Source organism: Lontra canadensis, unplaced genomic scaffold (genome assembly GCF_010015895.1).
Source record: "Lontra canadensis isolate GAN:19392208 unplaced genomic scaffold, GSC_riverotter_1.0 scaffold60, whole genome shotgun sequence".
NCBI lineage: Eukaryota > Metazoa > Chordata > Mammalia > Carnivora > Mustelidae > Lontra > Lontra canadensis.
The window spans coordinates 1,579,887-1,599,507 of NW_022631054.1; the positions used below are offsets into that span (position 1 = coordinate 1,579,887).

The 19,621-nt window shown below is 45.4% G+C and overlaps 1 protein-coding gene across 1 annotated transcript in view; it reads right to left on the reverse strand.

The window, feature by feature from the left end:
* Window positions 1-19,621, reverse strand: part of CSMD2 (CUB and Sushi multiple domains 2) — a 593,647-nt gene that overhangs the window by 197,133 nt on the left and 376,893 nt on the right. Inside the window, exons 15-19 of the mRNA XM_032877161.1 lie at window positions 18,447-18,641; window positions 7,424-7,562; window positions 6,195-6,382; window positions 5,253-5,441; window positions 4,909-5,025 (exon numbers count right to left, since the gene is read on the reverse strand). Of these exons, the coding sequence (XP_032733052.1) occupies window positions 4,909-5,025; window positions 5,253-5,441; window positions 6,195-6,382; window positions 7,424-7,562; window positions 18,447-18,641 (828 nt within the window). The remainder of the gene's footprint in view (window positions 1-4,908; window positions 5,026-5,252; window positions 5,442-6,194; window positions 6,383-7,423; window positions 7,563-18,446; window positions 18,642-19,621) is intronic.

Genomic DNA, 19,621 nt, shown 5'->3' on the forward strand with positions numbered 1-19,621 from the left:
TGAGAGTCCAGAATGGCAGCACAGAAGAAGAGTGCCAACAATGCCCAGAGGGTTGGGAAGACTTCACGGGGTCTCAGTCTTTGACAGGATGGGTATGAGCATTTTGGGGATGCACAGGTATGTGTGCCCACGTGTATCCTATCCTCCTCCCAACACATCAACACAAGTGCACACGAGAAACTGTTCTCAGTCTACAGTGCTTGGGAAAAGGCTCGGTGGAAATGTCTTTCCCTCCTGGTAAAACAAGGATTGGGTAACGAGTGGATCAGACACAGTACAGGGAATTGGAGTTGATGAAGCACTAAGCCTCGCACTCTATTCTTCAGCGTGCAAACACAGCCCCTCCATAGGAGTAAACATTTGGCTGGCATTCTAAGGATGAGTAAACAACCGAGATGAAGCCCCTGGGTTTCCCAGCTGTGCTGATTGCTTGAGGCTCTTTTGGTCATTGTGAGAAAATGAAGACATTGTCACAGAGGCCCCATGTTGGAGTCTGAATCCAGATTTGGTCTGACAGATGCACACACAAACCGATACTTCACTGGCGTGACCATGTCGAATCCTATGAAGGATGTGGGTACCACGCCAGGCAGACATTCAGAGCTGTGGAAAAGGCGTGGGCTTTGGGAGGGGGTAGGGACCCAGACCTGGGTCAACTGCCCATCTACCAACTGAAGGGGCTGGGCTGAAGTTGCTCAAGTGTGTCCTGAGTTCTAGTTTCCTCCACCATAACATGGGGATGATAGCATCTCCTCATAGGTAACATTTAATTCTTGGAGCGAGGAACAATTAGGATAGCAGATGCAGAACCCACGGCATGGTGTCCAACACACAGTAGGTTTCCTTTTTGCTCAGCTTGTCTAACTCCTAGACAGCCTTATGGATTGAAAAAAATTTCACTTCTGGGGTCTCAGCAAGGGCCCATTCTTTGCACTCCTGAATTAAGCATTCCCTTTGGCTGGGAAGTTGAACAATTCTGAATTTCATAGAGTTCGGAGTTTCTCCAGCTGTTCCTCTGCCTGCTGGGGATCAATCAGAGTCAGTAACCTGATGGATTTGTTAACCTGAGATACTCTTACAGGCATTGCCCTCTGCAGAAGGGTCTGGGTTCAATTTAATTCTATTCATATAAACATTTCTTGAGTTCCTCATGTGTCAGGCATAGAGCCAGAATCTAAGGAAGCTGCAGGAAACAAGGCAGGCATGTCTCCCAAAGGCCTTGGAGTCTCTGTGCGGGGAGCAGGAAGGCACAGGATCATGTGGGAGCCCACAGAGGGGAACCCAGCTCACACCCAGGCCTCGGAAGAAAGGGTCCGGAAGGCTCATTATAGGAAGTGAGTTCAGAAGACGAGGAGCTGGCCACACAAGAAGGGTGGTGGAGATGGTACAGGGGGGAAAGTGTTCCAGGGAGAAAAACAGCATCCCAATACACAAAGCTCTAGAGGACAACAAAAGTTTGGGAAGTTCTAGGAACTGAGAGAGCTTCAATGTAGCTAGGACTTAGTGTTTACAGGACTCAGAAGTAGGCTGAGAAAGGTGAGCAAGGGCTATAGGCTCACGCCAGCTATTTTATAATTTCAAGCTTTATACTAAGGGTCTGGTAAAGCCTTTAAATGGTCCTAAGGAAGAAGTGACTGGGTCATACATCAGCAACCCTGTGTTGATCCTCTGCCTGGGACACCTCTTGTCCTGGCTAATACTTGTTCATCCCTGAAGACTGGCCCAAGTTTCAACTTCAGGACACCACCTAATCAAGCCCTAGGGTGGCCGCTGGATGTGTGCTACCTCTATCGGCTCTTAGCCATGGTACATTAGATGGACTCTAATCTTCTTGAAGGCAGGCAATGCCAAAGTGGTTCATGCCACTGGGTTTTCCTAGCACCAAGGGTAAGTGCAAGTATAACATAAGCATTTGCTTAATATTTGAATCACATTGACTTCTAGACAAAGACACATATAGAAAGGCATAGAGAAACATACCCTGCCCCCCCGTGATTACAGATGCCAGACAGAAAGAAAATCATGACTACTGGGGGATATTCCTTTAAGGATTATGAGGAGCTGCCTTTCTTGCCCTTTTGATGCCACAGAGGAGCTTCTGGCTCCCACATTGGCCCACTCTGGCCAAGACTTGCTGGAAACAGCTCTGCAGGATGAACAAGGACGTTGCCCCAATCCCTCCTCTCCTCAAGGAGAAGGGGACAACCAGGCCTCACCCTGACTGCCTGCAGGGTCCTTTCTCCCCAAGAAGCTGCATGCCACCCTAATCCCAGTTAGGTCAGGCCTATTAGAGGCAAAAGTGAAGTCCTTAAGCACACATGGGGAGACTTTAAGTGACTTTTCTTACAATTTTTTTTTTTTTACACAAGTAGTATAGTTTACATGTAATATTTTCATTGCTCAAAATTAGAAAAAACGAAGATAAAAATAAGAGAGTAGTGGCACTAACGTCTTGAGGTATAACCTTTCAGATACTTTTCTATACACATATCTTGGTTTAGTTTTTATAAACTATGTTCTTTTGGCAAACATCTCTTTTGGCTTAACAATGTATTACAACTACACCTGTAGGTCTTTATTTTTAAATTCTTTTTTTATTTTTAAAAAATATTTTATTACTTTTATTTTAGAGAGAAAGAAAGAAAGAGAGGAAAGTGGGCCAGTGGGAGAGGGAGGAAAGAATCTTAAGAAGACTCCATGCTCAGCATGGAGCCCAACATGGGCCTCGATCCCCCAACCCTGAGATCATGACCTGAGCTCAAATCAAGAGTTGGTCACTTAACCAACTGGGCCACCCAGGCACTCCTACCCTGTAGGTTTTTAAATATTCTCTCACATTATGGCTTTTCATAGCTGCATAGTGTTGCATTATATATAGGTATCATATATTTATTTAACATTTCCTCTTTGATAGACATTTCAGTAGCTAACTAATCTTCCAATTAGTAAAGTATTTTAGGAAGCACCTTTGCAGCTGAATCTTGATGTACAGTTGTACTTATTTTTTTCAGATATATTCCAAGGAGTGGAATTGCTGGGTCCAAAAGCACATATATTTTGAAAGCTTTTGATTCATATCATGGAACCATCATCCAGAGAATTTCAACCATTTTATACAATGTCAGAGCTGAAGAAGAGTATTCATGTCTGTACACTGTCTCCCACACTGTTACTATATTCTCTGCTGACTTGAAAAAAGAAATAGTATTTCATTACTGGTTAAATTTGCATGTCTTTAATTATGAGTGGGGTCAATGTCCTTTCATCTCTATTTCTTCCACTATGAAGCATTTATAGCTTTGCTCATTTTACAGGCCTAGAGACCACATATGTTTTTCTTTAGGATTTTTAAGAGCTCTCCATGCATCAGGTTGGTAATCTTTAGTTGATTATATATGTTGAAAATAATTTTGTCCACTTACTGTCTGAAATTTTTATGGCCTTTTTTTTTTTTACATAAATCCACTCAAAGTTTTATTTAATCAAATCTTACAGTCTTTGCCTTTATGGATTCTGCTTTTAGTATTACTGTTTATAGTACATCCCCACCTGAGGTTAGATTTTTATGTTCTTCTAGTATTGGAATTTATGTGGTTAAATGTATGAGGTCTGTTTGGTTCTTTTCTTTTATTCCCAAGTGTTTAAGTCTAGTGTTTAAAAACCATTTATTAAATAATCAATCCTCTCTTCAATGGATTGGAAATGACACTTTAATTATATACTACAAACTGTCTCTCTCACACACATACACAAGTGTGCATGTGTGTGCATGCACAGTCTCACACACATACACACACGCAGGACTCTACGTCTGGACCTTCATATGCCTGCATTGGTTTGTGTGTCCATTCCAATACTCATACCACATTGTTAAAATTATTTTAGCCAATAACATTTTACTATCTGAAAGAGTTACTCTTTTAAAAATTTTTCTTGGCTTTTCTACATGTTAATTCTTCTAGATGAGAGGTTCTTATTCAAGGGCATGCATCAGATTTACTAGTGAAGTCTTCAGAAATCAAAGATGCTGGTTTTCCATCTCCAACATGGAGAATCAAAACCTCTACAGTACAGTCTAAGCATTAACATATTTGCTACAGTGCTCAGGGGTTAAGAACTGTGACCCTGGATGAACTTCAGAATAAGCTTCTGAGGATAGAAGCCATATGTGCCTGGTTACTGTTTATTCCCAGCCTGAGTCTGCTGCATGGGTGGCATTATTCAATTAATATTTGCTGAATCAAAGACTATATTATTTCCTGTTTATTTCTAACCAGCATCCTTCCTTTGAACTTGGATTTCCAAAGATTATTCATGTGAGGGAAGTTGAGGTAACAGTCCAGACTGGTGGGGAGTATGAAAACATGGCATCTGAGGAACAGCTGAGCTATGAAAGAAGAGGTTCACGGATCCAGTGTCTGAAGGGTGAACATGAGGAGAGGGGGGAGATGGATCCTATGTCCCTCCAGGACACAGAACAAGGAAAAAAGCTTCAGGAACATGTAATAGGCTATTAGGAGGGGTCAGATCTATCAAAAAATGACACCAGGTGCCCATTTGCTGAATGTGTTGGCCACCTTCCCACTGCTGGGCTGTTTAGGCAGGTGTGGTGCCATCTTGTCGGGAGCAATTAGAGAAGATTCCTGCATTATGTAGGGTTTCATAGCTGGTAATTCCTACAGTATCTTCTAGTATGAAGATTTTAGATTCTTAAAAATATTTGTGGAATGTATTCTGTGATTCAAAGAGATGGGAAGCTTATGGGAGTATTCCTGTTGATGAGAAAAATTCAGACCAAATGCTGAGGTCACTACACAGGGAGATCCCCACTGAGGCCACGTTGACCTGAAGAACATGGGGTTCTGACCACGTCACAGTCCAATACTTGCTCCAGGCCTAACCACTCACCCTTGCCATGGGATGTTTCAATAATCCAGGTACAGTTCAAGTTGTTGGGGTAGAAGTCAGGAAACCCTGGTGATAAGATGGTCCCACTGGAGCCTTGAATGAAGCCACCACAGAGTGCTACAGGAGTAAAGACAGTGTTGAAAGACCAGAGTGGCCCAGGGAGCTCCCTCACCCCACCCCATATCCCCATCCCCAACCAATCTTCCTGGGAGCTGGGGAGCCATCTTCTCTCAACCCTCAACCCTCACTAATGGGTGGGAGAGTCAATGCCCCTTCTAGCTCCTGGTCTTCACAGCAGGAAAGGAATCCACTACCTTAGCACCCCTTTGCAAGGCGTGTCTCACCTTCACAGCTGGGCAGGGCCCGGCTCCACTGGAAGTTAGGCTCACACTCCAGGGGCTCCCCGTCACTTAACGTGTAGCCTGAATCACAGCTGAAGGTCACTAGAGCACCCACATAGAAGTCATTTCCATGGCGCTGCCCATTTACAGGTATCCCTGGATCCAGACAGTGGTCTGACTGCAGTGTTATAGCTGGAAAAGAGAGCCCACAGCTGGAACAGACAGCTAACCATCACCACAGAAGGACCCTAGCTGGCCCACAAAGGGAGGGAGGAGAGAACCCTGATTTACAGAAAGCTGAGGTTGTCATTTACCCATGTGTCAAGTGTGGCTGTCGACATCTGCTAAGACATCTGAAGACCTGTTTCTCAGAGAAAATAAGCTGATTCTAGTATTTGTCCATCCGTCCATTCATTCAATTAACATAAGTTGAGTGTCCACTATGGTTTAGACCACACTAAGTCTTGGGGATACAGACATGAGTAAGAACATGTTGCTGCCCTCATAGCACTCTCAACCAGCACTTTCTCTACTGGTCTACAAAGAGTGGAAGTGACATCCATCTCGTTCAACTGAGGCAGCAGAGATGGATGCAAAAGGCGATGGGGAGGTGAGGGTGAGCGAGAGATGCTATCACATTTCAGCCTCACCATCCTCAAATACTCTGTCCCCAGATAGCCTGGCATGGTGGTGCCCAGTCACCTGCACGTAGAAGAGGCTTTGTGGTATGTAGGTCATCAGACTTCACTGTTTTCAGAGGCTCCCCTCTGAGCTCCCGTGGGCTCTGATAGATGCTGAGAGTAGGGGAGTGCCCCCCAGGAGCACAGCCTAACTGAGGAAGCCACTGGGATGGGGTCAAGTTGGGGACCCGCTGCTGGAACAGTCCTTGGTCCCTACACCCTCCTCCCAGCCCACCTTGTCATCTGCCTCCCTGCCAATACTCACTCTCATAGCGGAGCTGGAAGCCGATGTCCGAGTGACTCTTATCGGTAGAGAAGAGGAGGTAGAGGTAGTTGCTGGTGCTGATGAGGAACTGGGGGACCTGGGTCCCATGGTAAACCCCGATCAAGGGTGCTGAGTATGTCCGTCCATCTCGAACTTCCAGAGTATCATAGTTGACCTCGGTTTTAAATCTGCCAAAGATGGGAATGTAGACTTCTTGAGAAACCTGAGGCTTATTAACTTGCAAATGACAAAAGGTCCTGCCTGACCCAGGACTTCAGAACAACCAAATTTTGGGACATTTTAATATAATCTGCACACATTCATTAGTGATAGGGAAGGGCCTTCTCCACTGCATTTAGCCCCTCCCCCACCTCCGATGGCTGGGCACTCTCTCAGTCCTTCCTGTGGCGTGGGCCAAGATGCATCTTCAGACTTAGAGGCACAATGACTAGTCTCATGGGGGTGGGGGTCAGAATGTTCTAGGCCAGAATTCAGTAAACTATAGCCCATGGCCAAATCTACTCTATAGTCTGTTTTTGTATGGCCTAAGAGCTAAAAATGGTTTTTAACATTTATAAAGGGGTATGTTTTAAAGAAAACAGAAAATATGCAACAGATAACCACAGGTGGCTTACAAAACCTAGAATATTTACTATTGGACTCTCATGGAAAGTTTTGAGCACTGCTATTCTAGGCTATGGATGCTTTGTCTGGAAGAAGTTTCTGTTCATATTTGGGTGGCTACTTTCCCCACCCAAGGGGCACGCCTGGGGTGGGAACAGGAAATGCAGCATATGAGCAGGATTTGGGTCAAAGGTCGGGAAGGCTGCTTTTCCATGCTGCAAATTTTAGAGTTATACTCCTCAGATGCCAATGCCTGCTTCAACATCTGATGGTGTCTATCTGCCCACTCTCCATCCCTGGGGGTGAGGGGGGCAGAAGGGCTCTGACATCCCAAGTGATACCCTACCCACACTTCTGCTCACTCCTCCGGTCATAAACAACACAAACCCCACTACTGAGGTGAAACCAAGGCCAAGTGCAAAGCCCGTGTGGCCTGTCTCCACCCAGGGCAATTTTTTCCAATGTTCTCTGACTTTGCTAACATTTCAGCAAACGTGCTGGTCCTCCGCCCTCAACCCCAGGCTCCCCTCCACCACCACTCCTAAGAAATCTACCCCTCCCCCCACCCCTGGCTCTGTTCCCTCCAAGGCTATGGTTGCAGGCACCTGTCGAAGGTGATTTTGATGGGGTAGCCTGGCTGGGCTTCAATCACCCAGGCACAGCTGAGGGCATCCTTGTAGAAGCCGGGCCAGCCCGGGGACAAGATGGTGCCACTGGGCGAAGTCAGATGACCACCGCAGGGAGCTGGGGAACAGAAGGGAGAGAAACAACTTTCTTGTATTGGGGGGGACAAATGAACAAACAAATAAAAACTCTCTCTATAAAATGTATCTGCCAACAAGTATTGTTTTTGTTTTTATGGAAAATTACATAAACTATATAAACTGTGAGTTCTGTCTATTGGGACCTTTATAGACATGCTCAGTTACATTATTTGGACTTTTATTAAAGGCCAGAGGGGAGAAATAAAAATAATCCTTTAAACAAAGTCCTCTGTCATTCTAGGATGGCTGAAGTACAGCTAATATTTGGGTTGCACTGGTTTTTTCTTTGTTCTTCGCTCCTTGCCTCAGGCTTGTGGCAAAAGCAGAGATCCGGCCACCTCTGGCATGGGCAGTGGGCAGATCCCCAAGCTCAGCTCGGAGCTCGGCCTTGACCTACTCCACTGTAAGTTCCTTGAGGGCAGGGGCCTTGTTCATGGTCTTTCCCAATTTGGAGTCCCCAGCATTAGCCTAGAGCTTGGCACACAATTATCCCTTCGTGGCAGGAATCAGTAATCATTGCTTGAATGAATACATGAATGCATGGAAGGATGAATGAATGTGGCTCATGGCAGGTGATTCCACAAGACACTGGGTAGTCCAGACATGTCTCTAATCCTGCTCCGCGTGTCCTCTCAGTCCCTTGGTTGGTCTCACTCTTCCCATCCCTCAGCTTCCTGTTCCCACCAGCATCCTTCCTTCACCATCGCCTCCTCCTGCAGCTGGACCTTGGCCCTTGCGGTGCTCATCAGAGCGAGCCCAGTCCTCCTCCTTCTGGTAGGTGGTCAGATTTCATCCTGCATGCCTTTCAAGTTATCTTAGGTCCTGTGACCGCTTTGACAAATCACACGAGAGCAGTAGTGGCACGGTCCCACCCATGGGGAAAGTTGAGGAGCTGGTGCCAGATTTGCCATTTTCTGCCTTGTTGATGGTGAGAGCCAAGTGTCAGGATGGAAGTCCCCTCAGGCTGGGTCTTTAAGTGACAAAGGGGCAGGGCCCCTGATGACCAGTGTTAAACATGCAGTTCAGGCAGCCTGTGTGAGCTACCAATTTCTGTTTTTAAGCCACTGAGATTGGGGGCTTGTTTGTTAATGCACTCTAACCTTACCTACATGGTACCTCCCCAGGACCAATGAGGAGGATGCTGGCACCAACCACTACCCACACTGTGGCCACTGTTACCACCACGGCCACTCATGGGCTCACACGGACAGTCATGCTCACTGTTCACAGAACACAAATACTGCAAGGGTGGCACTATTATTCTCCCCAATTTACAGCTAGGACAGGTTTATGGAGGTGCAGCAACCAGATCTGCTTTAGTTGGTGATAGAGCCTGGACTCGGACCTAAGAAGACACCATAAATCCAGAGATCCAAAACTAAGCAGCCTTCCACTTTTTGAAGAACCCCTATGTCCTTTGGAATTCCTTACTATGGAGCTATCAGATGCCAAAAATGTCCTAAACAAGACCAGGAAGAAAATGAAGAGCTACCCAGTACTTCCATCTCTGCAGTTTTTTTTTTTTGTTGTTTTGTTGTTGTTGTTGTTTTTGCATGTTTCCCTAGTTAATCAGTTTCAAAAAACAGGATCAAATATACTGCACCCTTCCTCTCAATTCTATGAACTTCTTGGAAAGACTGAAAATAACTGTCGACATTCTTTTTAAAAAGACTTATTTATTTATTTTAGAGAGCAGGGGGGGGTGGGGATTGCAGGGGGGAAGGGAGTGAGAATCCCAAGCGGCCTCCCTACTGAGCACAGAGCCTGACACTGGGCTAATCTCACCATACTGAGATCATGACCTGAGCTGAAATTAAGAGTTAGAGGCTCAACTGACTAAACCACCAAGGTACTCTGATTGTCAAGCATTCTTAACAGAGTGTTACATTAGGAAGTTTAATTAACCTAAGAACAGTAATACAAATGGCAGTAGAAACTCATATCAATGACTTACAATGCTACTTTATGTGTATTATTTCATTTAAAACCACATAACATTTATGCAGTTATTATGCCCATTTTATAGATGAGAAAACTTAGGCTAAGTAGGCTAAGAGACTAGATCCAGAAGTAATGAAGAGAGAGCTGGGATTTCACTTCAGGACCTCTGTCTCCAAATCCACCTGCAGTGCATAATGGTACTACTGCCACAGCTGGCAGCAATGAGCTCATTGGGATTGAGAGCTCACTGTATGTCAGGACTTGATGAGGATTATCTTTGTGACAATTACAACACTAAAAGACAGGTGCTATTGTTATTCTCGTTTTGTAGGTAGGGATTATCATCCCATTTTCAGTAAGTTGAGACATGGAGAAATTAAGTAATAACACAGCATTTATATAAAACACTGAGGGAGTAAATTGCACAAGGGTATTGTCACTTCCTGGGTAACCCCAGTTTTCAAGACCCATGCCTGTCTCTCACTGAACCAGCTAACACATTCCTCTCTTTGTCCAATGGACAGGTGAGACATTGGAGGTGTGTGTTTGTAGGGGGGTACTGCTCAGTCCCTGGGTTCCCATGCACGGCCTCAGTAGGAAAAGGGACTCTCTCTCGGATTCAGTTCAGCACAGGCCCAGCCTCTTGGATTGTGGACTGTGATCTCCTTACTTACTTTCCAGAAAACTGAAGATCACATGGTCACTTTCTGTCTAGGCTACCCTCCATTCAGTGCACAAATCAAAATAACAAGACCCTATCTAAAATCTCCAGACACGGAAACCCAAATCCTGCCTTTGGTCACCACTTTGCTTTTCTCTGGTGTATTGTTTTACTGCCTTGCTGGTTCTTCTCTTCTCCTGCTCATGTGCTGCTCAAATGACCATTATGCATTCAGTCCTTCACACTCTCTGGTTCATCTTCATGGTGACAGATGTCAGGCAGGGAGGAGTAGGCAAGGATCCTAAATGCAACGTCTCCTTAACAATTGAAAAGATGCTCAACCTCATTCTAAGGAAATATATATATTAAAACTGCAATGAGAAAATATTTCTCATCCATCACATAGACAAAATCTCAGTTCAAGGACACATGAAACTCAGGGAAAGCAGGTATTCTAGCACCTTGCTGGTGGAAATGCAAAATGGCACAACTCCTGTGAAAAGAAATTTGGTAATATATAGCAAAATTCCTATGCATTCACTCTCTGGTCCTGCTTCTAGAACTCTATCCCAAAGATATTCTTGCAAATCTGTGAAAAGTCATATATATGTACAAGGCTATACAAAGCCACGTGATTTATAGTAGCAAAAGAATGGAAAGAGCCCAAATGGGAGTCAGCAATAGGGAGCTGACTGAATGAACTGGAGTAATCAACAAGATGGACGGTGCAGCTGTAAACAAAAATGAGGGATAGTCTATATAATGTCATGGAGCGGTCCCCAGAATATATCAGTAAGTGAATAAAAACCAAGGCAAAGAGGTAAAAAATAATCCTATGATTCCATTTATTGTAGAGAGGGGTGGGACACACACACACACACACACACACACACACACACTGACTCATATTATAACAACTGATGAAAGAATGAGGCCCAACCTCAAGATTATCTATGGAAAGAAGGAGGGAACAGGGTGGAGAGGAAAGGAATAAAAGCTAGACTTTCTCAGAATGTATCTTCTTTCAGAGGTTTAAATTTGGAACTATGTAAATATTTTTCACAACTAAAGAGAAAGATTTAAATTTGATAGGCAAGCTCTCAAAACTCAAAAGCAGAGCGAAATAAATGAATACAGTACTGTGTCAGTTGGTGGCATAATCGCACATGAAGAAACTAGCGAAAGAGATTTTAAAACACAGCCATCCCTAGTAGGGTCTAGGAATGAGAGGAATCAAAAGTAAAACAACTTAAACCATTTTCAGTAATCACACTGATGTTGTAGTGGCTGTGTCATTCTGCGAGTCTTGGGTGTGCAGTAGGGAATGGGAAATCATGCTGATGTTGTAGGGAACTGGAATTTTCAGCAGGAATGAAAGCAGGTACAGATATGACATCAAGAAAGTAAAAAAAGAAGTATTCTTACATCTGAGATGAAATAAACCCATTATGCATTTTTATCTTTAAAAAAATGATTCTTTAGTTCTGTTCATTGAAAAGCCTTAGAGACAAGGGCCAACTCAATAGGAATAATTATCCCCAGCGCCCAGATTGTCAGTATCACTTTCCACCAAAAAGGGACTAGGGCTCTTTGGAGAAATGGCTGCTTCCAGGTCAGGGAAAGAAAATGTTCAAAATGAGGTTGGGCCACTTTCAGAAAGGTACCCACTGGCCAATGGGACAGTTGGAGTGTTGGTTAGAGTGATAACTGCAGTGGATTTAAATATATAAAATATGTTTAAACACCCTGAACCATAATGGTATTTAAAAATGTTCAACTTTATGTCAGGGAATCAACTCATTGAATAAAAACCGGTAAATAAAGGAAAATAATTAAGTTTTTCTCTGCTTTTCCTTCATGAACTGTACCTCAGGGTAACCAAATACTTGATGAGGGCGAGTTTTCTTTAAATACTCCAGCTTATAAAAGGAGATAAAATGATAGCATGTGGGCATTTTGCAATCTCATTGCTGGCTCCTAACATCCTCAAATGAGAGACAACCAGACATTATGTGTCTCTGATGGTGGCACAGAGCCCTGCCCATAGAACATTCCGGTCGAAAAATGGAAACTAAATCTGATTAGGTTTTTAGATCCTACTGCCAATTAAAGGAAATATAAGAAAGAGAGAAGGTCATGTTAAACAACCTCCTAGGGACATAATGGTCAAAATTCAGAGTGCAGGAGACACCTCAGAATAAATGACCTGGCTTCTTCCACAAAAAATCAGAGGGGTGGGCATAGAGGTCCACAGGTTAAAAGAGCTGACACATGTGCTACCTGTAATGAGTGAACCTAAGCAGGATTCTGATTTTTTAAAAAATATCTTTAAAATAAAGTGTTAAACAATGATGGAAATTTGATTGTATTAAGTAACAATTTTTATTTTTTTAGGATGACGGTATTGCTGTTATGTCATAAAGAGCTCTTTTTATCTGTTAGAGATACACACTAAAATGTTGTGGATGGGCTATTTTGCCTGAAATTTGCTTCCCAATAATCCTAGAGTGGCGGAGTGGCAGGGGCAGCAGGTAGGGGTATGAATGCAAAGGAATAGGCTATGAGTTTGTAACTGGTGAAGCTGGGTGGTGGGCACAGAGGTGCATCAATTCTTTTTGAAATTTTCTACTCAGAATGTGGGGCAAAAAAAGGAAATGCACACACTCACACTCACACCTCTCAAACTCATACTGCGTACATACTCACATGCACAATGAAAGAAAAGAGGGGGAGGTTTCGTGCCTTGAATAGAGGTAACAGTGCAGGGATAAGACAAAGGAGGGACCCAGTGCCTGGCACACAGCAGGTACTCCATAAATACTTTGTCAAAGGAATGAAGTACTGGTTGAAAGATAGAAGACCAGGTGTTATGACTGAATTGTGTCCCCCCAAATTCATAGGTTGAAGCCTTAGCCCCAATATAACTGCTTGGAACTAGGGCTCTTAAAGAGGTAGTGATGAAGGTTAAATAAGATCATTAGGGTGTGACCCTGACAGGACTGGTGTCCTTCTAAGAAGAGAAACCAGGGATGGGCACACAGAGAAAAGGACATGTGAGGACACAGCGAGAAGGTAGCCATCTGCAAGCCAAGGAAAAAGTGGCTTCAGGAGAAACCAAACCTGATGGCACTTTGACCTTGGATTTCCAGCTTCCAGAATGGAGAGAAAACAAACTTCTATTGTCCAAGCTGCCCAGTCTGCAGTATTTTGTTACAATGGCACGAGATGACTAATACACCGAGCTTCCCCATGACGGACACTAACATCGTGCCAGGCCAGGAGCAACTGGGCAGTGATGGAACACAAGAATATGAAGAACTAGTCTTCGAGCCTCGCGGGTGCCAGACACTAATTCATGTGCCCTTTTTCTTTTCTTGTATGTTCATCTTCACAACAACCGAGAGGGTGGGGACTGGTATTAGCTTCATCTCAGAGTGGAGGAAACAGGAACAAAGAGGTTAGCTAACGGGTCCAGAAACACACAGCGAGGAAGTGGCAGAGCCAGGATTTAAACCCAGCAGGCTGGCTCAAGAGCTTGTGTTGCTAGCCATTGTGGGTGTGGACATGGGAATGCCCACCCTGACTACCGCCCTCGGAGGGGTTTTAGGTGAGGACATGTCCAGCGTGAACGACCAGAACTCATGAAAGCCTTTTCTGGTGGCGGGCTACACCACTGTTTGTGTCAGCATGAAAGGTGAGTGAACTTTGGAGTCAGACAGACTTCACTGGAGGATTCAAAGTGATGCTCTGGAATCAGAGTACTTGGATTGGAATCCTGACTCTCCCATTCATTTAGCTGTGTGACCTTGGCAAGTTACGTAACTACTCTGTGTTTCAGTTTTCTCCTCTGTGAAATGAGGACAATACAGTACTTACCTCCAAGGTTGTCATGCGGATTCAGTAGGGCAACGTATGCAAAGCACTTGGCCTCGTATTTAACATGTAGTAAATGCTTAACTCTTATCAGCTGCGGGATCTGAGGCTGGTCAATTCACCTGGCTGGTTTGCAGCTTTCTTGTGCTTGGAGCCTAACAACATCTTTCTCACGAGAGTGGCCAGAAGATTCAGTGAGATAATGTTAGAAACTCAGTAACTACTTACTTCTTCCTTGGAGGTCTAAATGAGCTACAACTATCACTTGGATTCCTCTTGTGGGAATGGGGAGAACTGGCCTTCTGTCTTTTTTATAGGACTTTTTAATTTTCTGATTATAAAAGTAACACATCTGGTACATACAGCAGAGAAAAACAATGTGGACGTGTTTACACCAAACAGTCAAACCATTTTCCTCTAGGGAGCAGGATGGGGAAATGAGAATTTTCACTTTGAACTTTATCTCACTTACGTATTGCTTAAATTTTTTACAACTACCAAATATTACTATAAAAATGAGAATACACACTCACTGTAGATAATTTATCTCCTTTTCCCCCTCTGTGTATTTCTTATATAAGCAGCATATATATTTTTTAAAAACCCAGTTTGAGGTTCTTTGTCTTTTAATAGGGAGTTTAATTACCTTTACTGTCATAACTGATATGTTTGTCTTACTGCTGTCATTTTGTTTTATGCTGTCAATTTCTGATGCTTCCATAGGGTGTCCTGTCTTCTCTGTCTCTTGCAATAGGCACTATGTTTCCTTTTGTTTTAATTTTCTTCTGGGACAGGAAAAGGAGAAAGTTGCTTTTTATTCTACTTGTGCATACTTAGAAGTATTTCATAAACAAGGTTGAAATTATATTATCTGTAGTGAAATAATTCCAGAAAAATACAGAAACAGTGTAGCCAAGAGTCTGGGTCTGAATTGTGGCTCCACTACTGACAAGCTGGGAGGACTGTGGGCGAGTGACTTAACCTCTCTGGGCTCCAGTGGGGACTGCAACTACACCTGCTTCCTACCGGGTGCAAGGCTGACATGAAGGGACACCTGTAAAATACTGATCCTAGTGTGGTATGCTTACTTGGTTCTTTCTGAAAAAAAAAAAAAAAAAAAAAAAAAAAAAAAAAAAAAAGACGACGACAAGGAAGAGGTGGATGGGGGAGAGGGATAATCAGGCGCACCTGTGTAGATGCCTTCACTGCCTGGAAGGCTTTTTAAAATATATTGCTGACTTTAAACATATGGATCCCCTATGTCTTCTGTTCTCTAGACAAGAGGTCAACAAACTACAGCTCGGGGGTCAATCCAGCCCATCCACTTAAGTGGTGTCTATGGCTGTGTTTGTGTAACGGTACCAGAGTTGAGACCCACATGGCCCGGAAAGCCAAAGCTACCTCCCACCTGGCTCTTTAAGGAAAAGTTTGCCGACTTGCACCTTAGAGCCACCAGATGATCATCCTTCTTTCTAAATTTAGGAGAAGATGCCATTTTCTCCCTTGTCCCATTATAGCCTCTCAAAACCTAAGTGGCTCTTGGCATATATTAAAAGATTTTTTAAAAGACCATTAGCTTTTGCATTTAATTGTCCACAAGGTGGGGATACTTAATCAAAAACAAAACTAGAAAAATGGAAAAGACAAAAGATGCTGATTACAAAGCCGGGTTCTCCCGAGGCTGGGATACAGGGGAAAGGAGCCATGGAGGGGCCAATCCCAGGGGCTTCTCTACCCCATCTACTCCACTGTTTTCAGTCTGGGTTTGGCCACCCGAGGTAGGGTCTCTGACTTTGGCTCTCAGATATACAGCTCCCCAGATTCCTGAAAACTAGCTTGGCAGCAAATACCCACCCCTCTGAGGAAACTGAGCAGGCTCTCCTCTGTGCCAAGTTCATGGTCTCTCCAATGGGCTGCTCCCTATGCCTGGTTGCCTGTGGTCCTCCAACCTCAGTGTTCCCCATCCTCCCAAGGGAATGGATGGGATAGTTTTAATTACAAAATTAGGACTTTGCCCATGTAACAGTGAGTCTAATCCTCTCATGCACTCATACGTAGTCTCGAGTATCTCACTGTGCTGATGGAAGTAGAGTCTAGGAGTCCCTGATTCAGGAGGGTGGACCATGCCAAGAAGTGGGGTCTGCAGTTACCAAGCCCTAGTGTCTCCTTGGTGGGGGGGTGGTCAGCTCCACTGGAACTGATCCCCTACAGGCTTGGGGCACTGGGAGCCTGGGCTTCTGCCCTGCAAGAGAATCATGGGGGGAGAGAGGACCAAAGGTCAGGGAACTGGTAAAGAAAAATGAAATGGTGGTGAGACCAAGCATCCAACAGTGTGGTCCAGTAGCGGCCCCCGAAGAACTAAAGGAATTAGGAGAAGGGAGAGATCCAGTGAGCGAGAGACAGCAGGGAAGATGTCTTGGATGAGATGGACCAAGACAAGGACAACCAAAGAGGTCAAGGGAGAGAATAAGGGAGAATGAGGGGCAGCCTGAAGGAAAAGTGGACAGTCCTCCAGACCCTGGGCTCTGCACAGTGGCTTAACAGGGTCATGGGCTTCACCCATAAATGACTCCATCACACATGCATGATCACCCCACTGCTGTCAGCGATGGCATGAATTCACCTGCTAGTTCCATGGCTGAGAATGGCGTTTCCAAAAAAGCTCACTTCACTGGGGAAAATGGCTGTGACGTTGTGTGGACCTCATTGTGGGAACTTAGAGGGCAGAAAATAGTCTGTTCATGACATGATTGGGGCAGGTGCCTGCAAGGATGGAAGGGCACCACTTGAACCCCCGAAGTGGAGTGATATTCATCTGATTGGCCTGATGAAGAAATGGTTAAAATCATGCTCACGGCCAACACTAATCAATCGCTCCCTCTCTGCCAGACATGCGTCCAAGGTCAGTGGGTGCTCACAACAACCTGTGAGGAGGTTGCTGTTATTAATGGCACCATATATATGGGGCTACAGAGGCACGAAGGGGTCAAGTCATTTGCTCAGGTTACCTCAGACTGTAAATTTCAGGGTGAAGGCCAAGGGCAGTCTGGTGGGAGTCAGGCTCTGGAGGCCATTAGGGAGAGACTAACCTAATTAAAAGGACTTTCCTTCATTCATCCATTCAGTAATTTATCAACCAGTATTGGCTGAGCATCTAAGAGTCTAACAATTTGCTGGTTGTGTGGCTGTGAGGCAAGGTCGATCTCCTAACCTCATGGAGCTTACAATCCAGGGGCAGCAGAGCAAACCGTTTTGAGTACTTTGTGCCAGGAACTGCCCTATATAATGTACCTTGTTCTCATCCCCTCCCTTCTGTGTTCAGCTGGAAAATACAGAGGCGCAGAAGGAAAAGGTGACTTGCCAGGATTCCATGGACTTGAAAGCCTACCTTAACTGCAGACCCTCTGGCACGTTCACTGAGCAGTCAGCGGTCTCTCTTCTCCCTTCCCCCACCCATCAGCTCTGGGGCAGTGCTCGCTCTAACGATCCCCTCTTCTTCTCCCGCCCTTCCCACCTGCTGGCTGTGGTGCACGGATTTGGGTTTGGGGACTGGGTATGGAGAGAGGTCAGTTAGGTCTCCATCTCTGTCCATCATGTGAAAAGAGAGGAAGCAGCTTTCTGGCTCCCCAAAGTGGAGAACTACAAGCCCCTGCCTCCATGTCCATGGTCACTGCCTCCCAGGGGCTGGTGGATGCTCACCTTTCATCTGTCAGTCACAAATTTTACTGAGGGCGTGCTCTGTGGCAGCCACAGTGCTTGGGATGCAGATGTGGCTTGATTCCTGCCCTCTAGAAGCTTTTATCTGTGTTTTAAGTGCCTGCAGTTTGGGGGAGCAGATGGCTGGTCTCTAAGCCTGAGTCAAACCTACTTTGTGTGGCCAGGCTGGACTAAGGAGACACCATAATAACCCGCACTTGCTTCGAGCTGTGTTTCTCCTGGCTGGCTCCTTTAACAGGAGCGTGAAGGCCAAGGCAGGGAGATGTCCCAGGGAACTGGGGAAAATGAGCACATGGAGAAGCGAGTGCCAGGTGGCCTGAAAGACTTCAAACCATGGCACTCCCCTGGGCAGGAGCTGGAAGAAGTGCTCCTAATGGCTGTGATACTGAGAGAGTTCTCAGTGGAAGCAAGAGGTGTTTTTGGTGCTTGACTGTCTAAAACCAGCATTTCTCCAGGTTAATCTCTGGTTACAATTCAAATTTCTGTGCTATAGAAATTTTAAATTTTTGTGCTATGGTCGTCCTATAGAGCCCCTGCTGTCCCAGTGTGAGGGTGAGAGGGTGTCCTGGGTCCTGGGAGAAGAGGAAGGACCACATGGACAAGTGTCACTCGGCCCCCTCCGCCTCCTCTCCAGCCGAAGGTCCCCAGTCCCCCGCCCTGGCAGGCACCTACCTTCACACCGCAGCACGGCGCTGTTCCAGACCACGCTACCCTCCTTCAGGATGCAGGTGATGGTCTCTGAGCCCTGAGTCCCGAGGAAGCCTTCGTCACAGAGGAAGGAGATAGAGCTTCCCAGCTGAAGGCTGTCACCAAACCGTTTGCCATTCACCGGAACGCCAGGATCTGGGCACTCGTTGTGTCGGAAGGCTGAGTGGATGGGGATCAAGGACAGGATTAGGCAGAGCTGGTGAGCAGATGGAGCCCCCAACCCCAGAGAAAACAAGCTTCATTATGATAGGCAATCCTAGACCCCCGTCGCTTCCACAAGAACCTGCCGTGTTGGAGACAGAGCCAGATGCCCCAGAACCAGTGAGCCACAGTGGGCAGAAAGCAGGTGATTGTTAAACTTGATCTCCTGACTTCCTGAGCACCTAATCCAATTTCGTGCTAATGAACATATATGAGTCAGGCAGCGGACTAAGTATTTCTCATGTCAGCTCATTTCCATCATATAATGGTTCCACGAGGTAGACATGATTACCCAGGTTACAAATGAGGAAACTGAGGCCCAGCATGGCCTAGGAGCAGAGCTCCGTCCTACTGCTACAATCATTCCACACTTCCCTAACTTCAGACAGTTACGGGATCATTTATGCTGCAGATGAGCTGGGCTCCAAGTCCTGTGACACTAATAGACACTAAGCATCATAAAGTAGGTGCCCTGGACTCAACCCTGTCTGAAGCCATCTCCCTCATTTCCTTGTGTATTGTCAGGCAGCCTCTCGCTCCGTCATCCAGGCAATGATAATGCAGCAGGAATGGGGCAGAGGAAAGAGAGTGCTTGTGGGTTTAATTGAGCTTTGCCTCTTGTTAGTTACATGGTTCTGGGCAACTTACGTAATCTTGCTGAGTCTCTGTTTCCTGACCTATAAAATGGAGACCATATTTCCCTGGCAGGGTCATTTCAGGATAGAAATAAAAGGAAAGTTGATATGAATTTGAAAGTGGAGAATGTTTGGGACGGTGCCTGACAGATGGCAAGTACTCCCTGAGTATGAGTCCACTGCCTTCTTCCCATTCCTGCTCCGTCTCCACAGAGCACGTTCCCAGCCTGCCTCCACCAGGGTGCCACAGTTCTGGAGCTCAAGTTTCTGAGCCACACCCCCTCTGCATCCCTGCTATTGTGC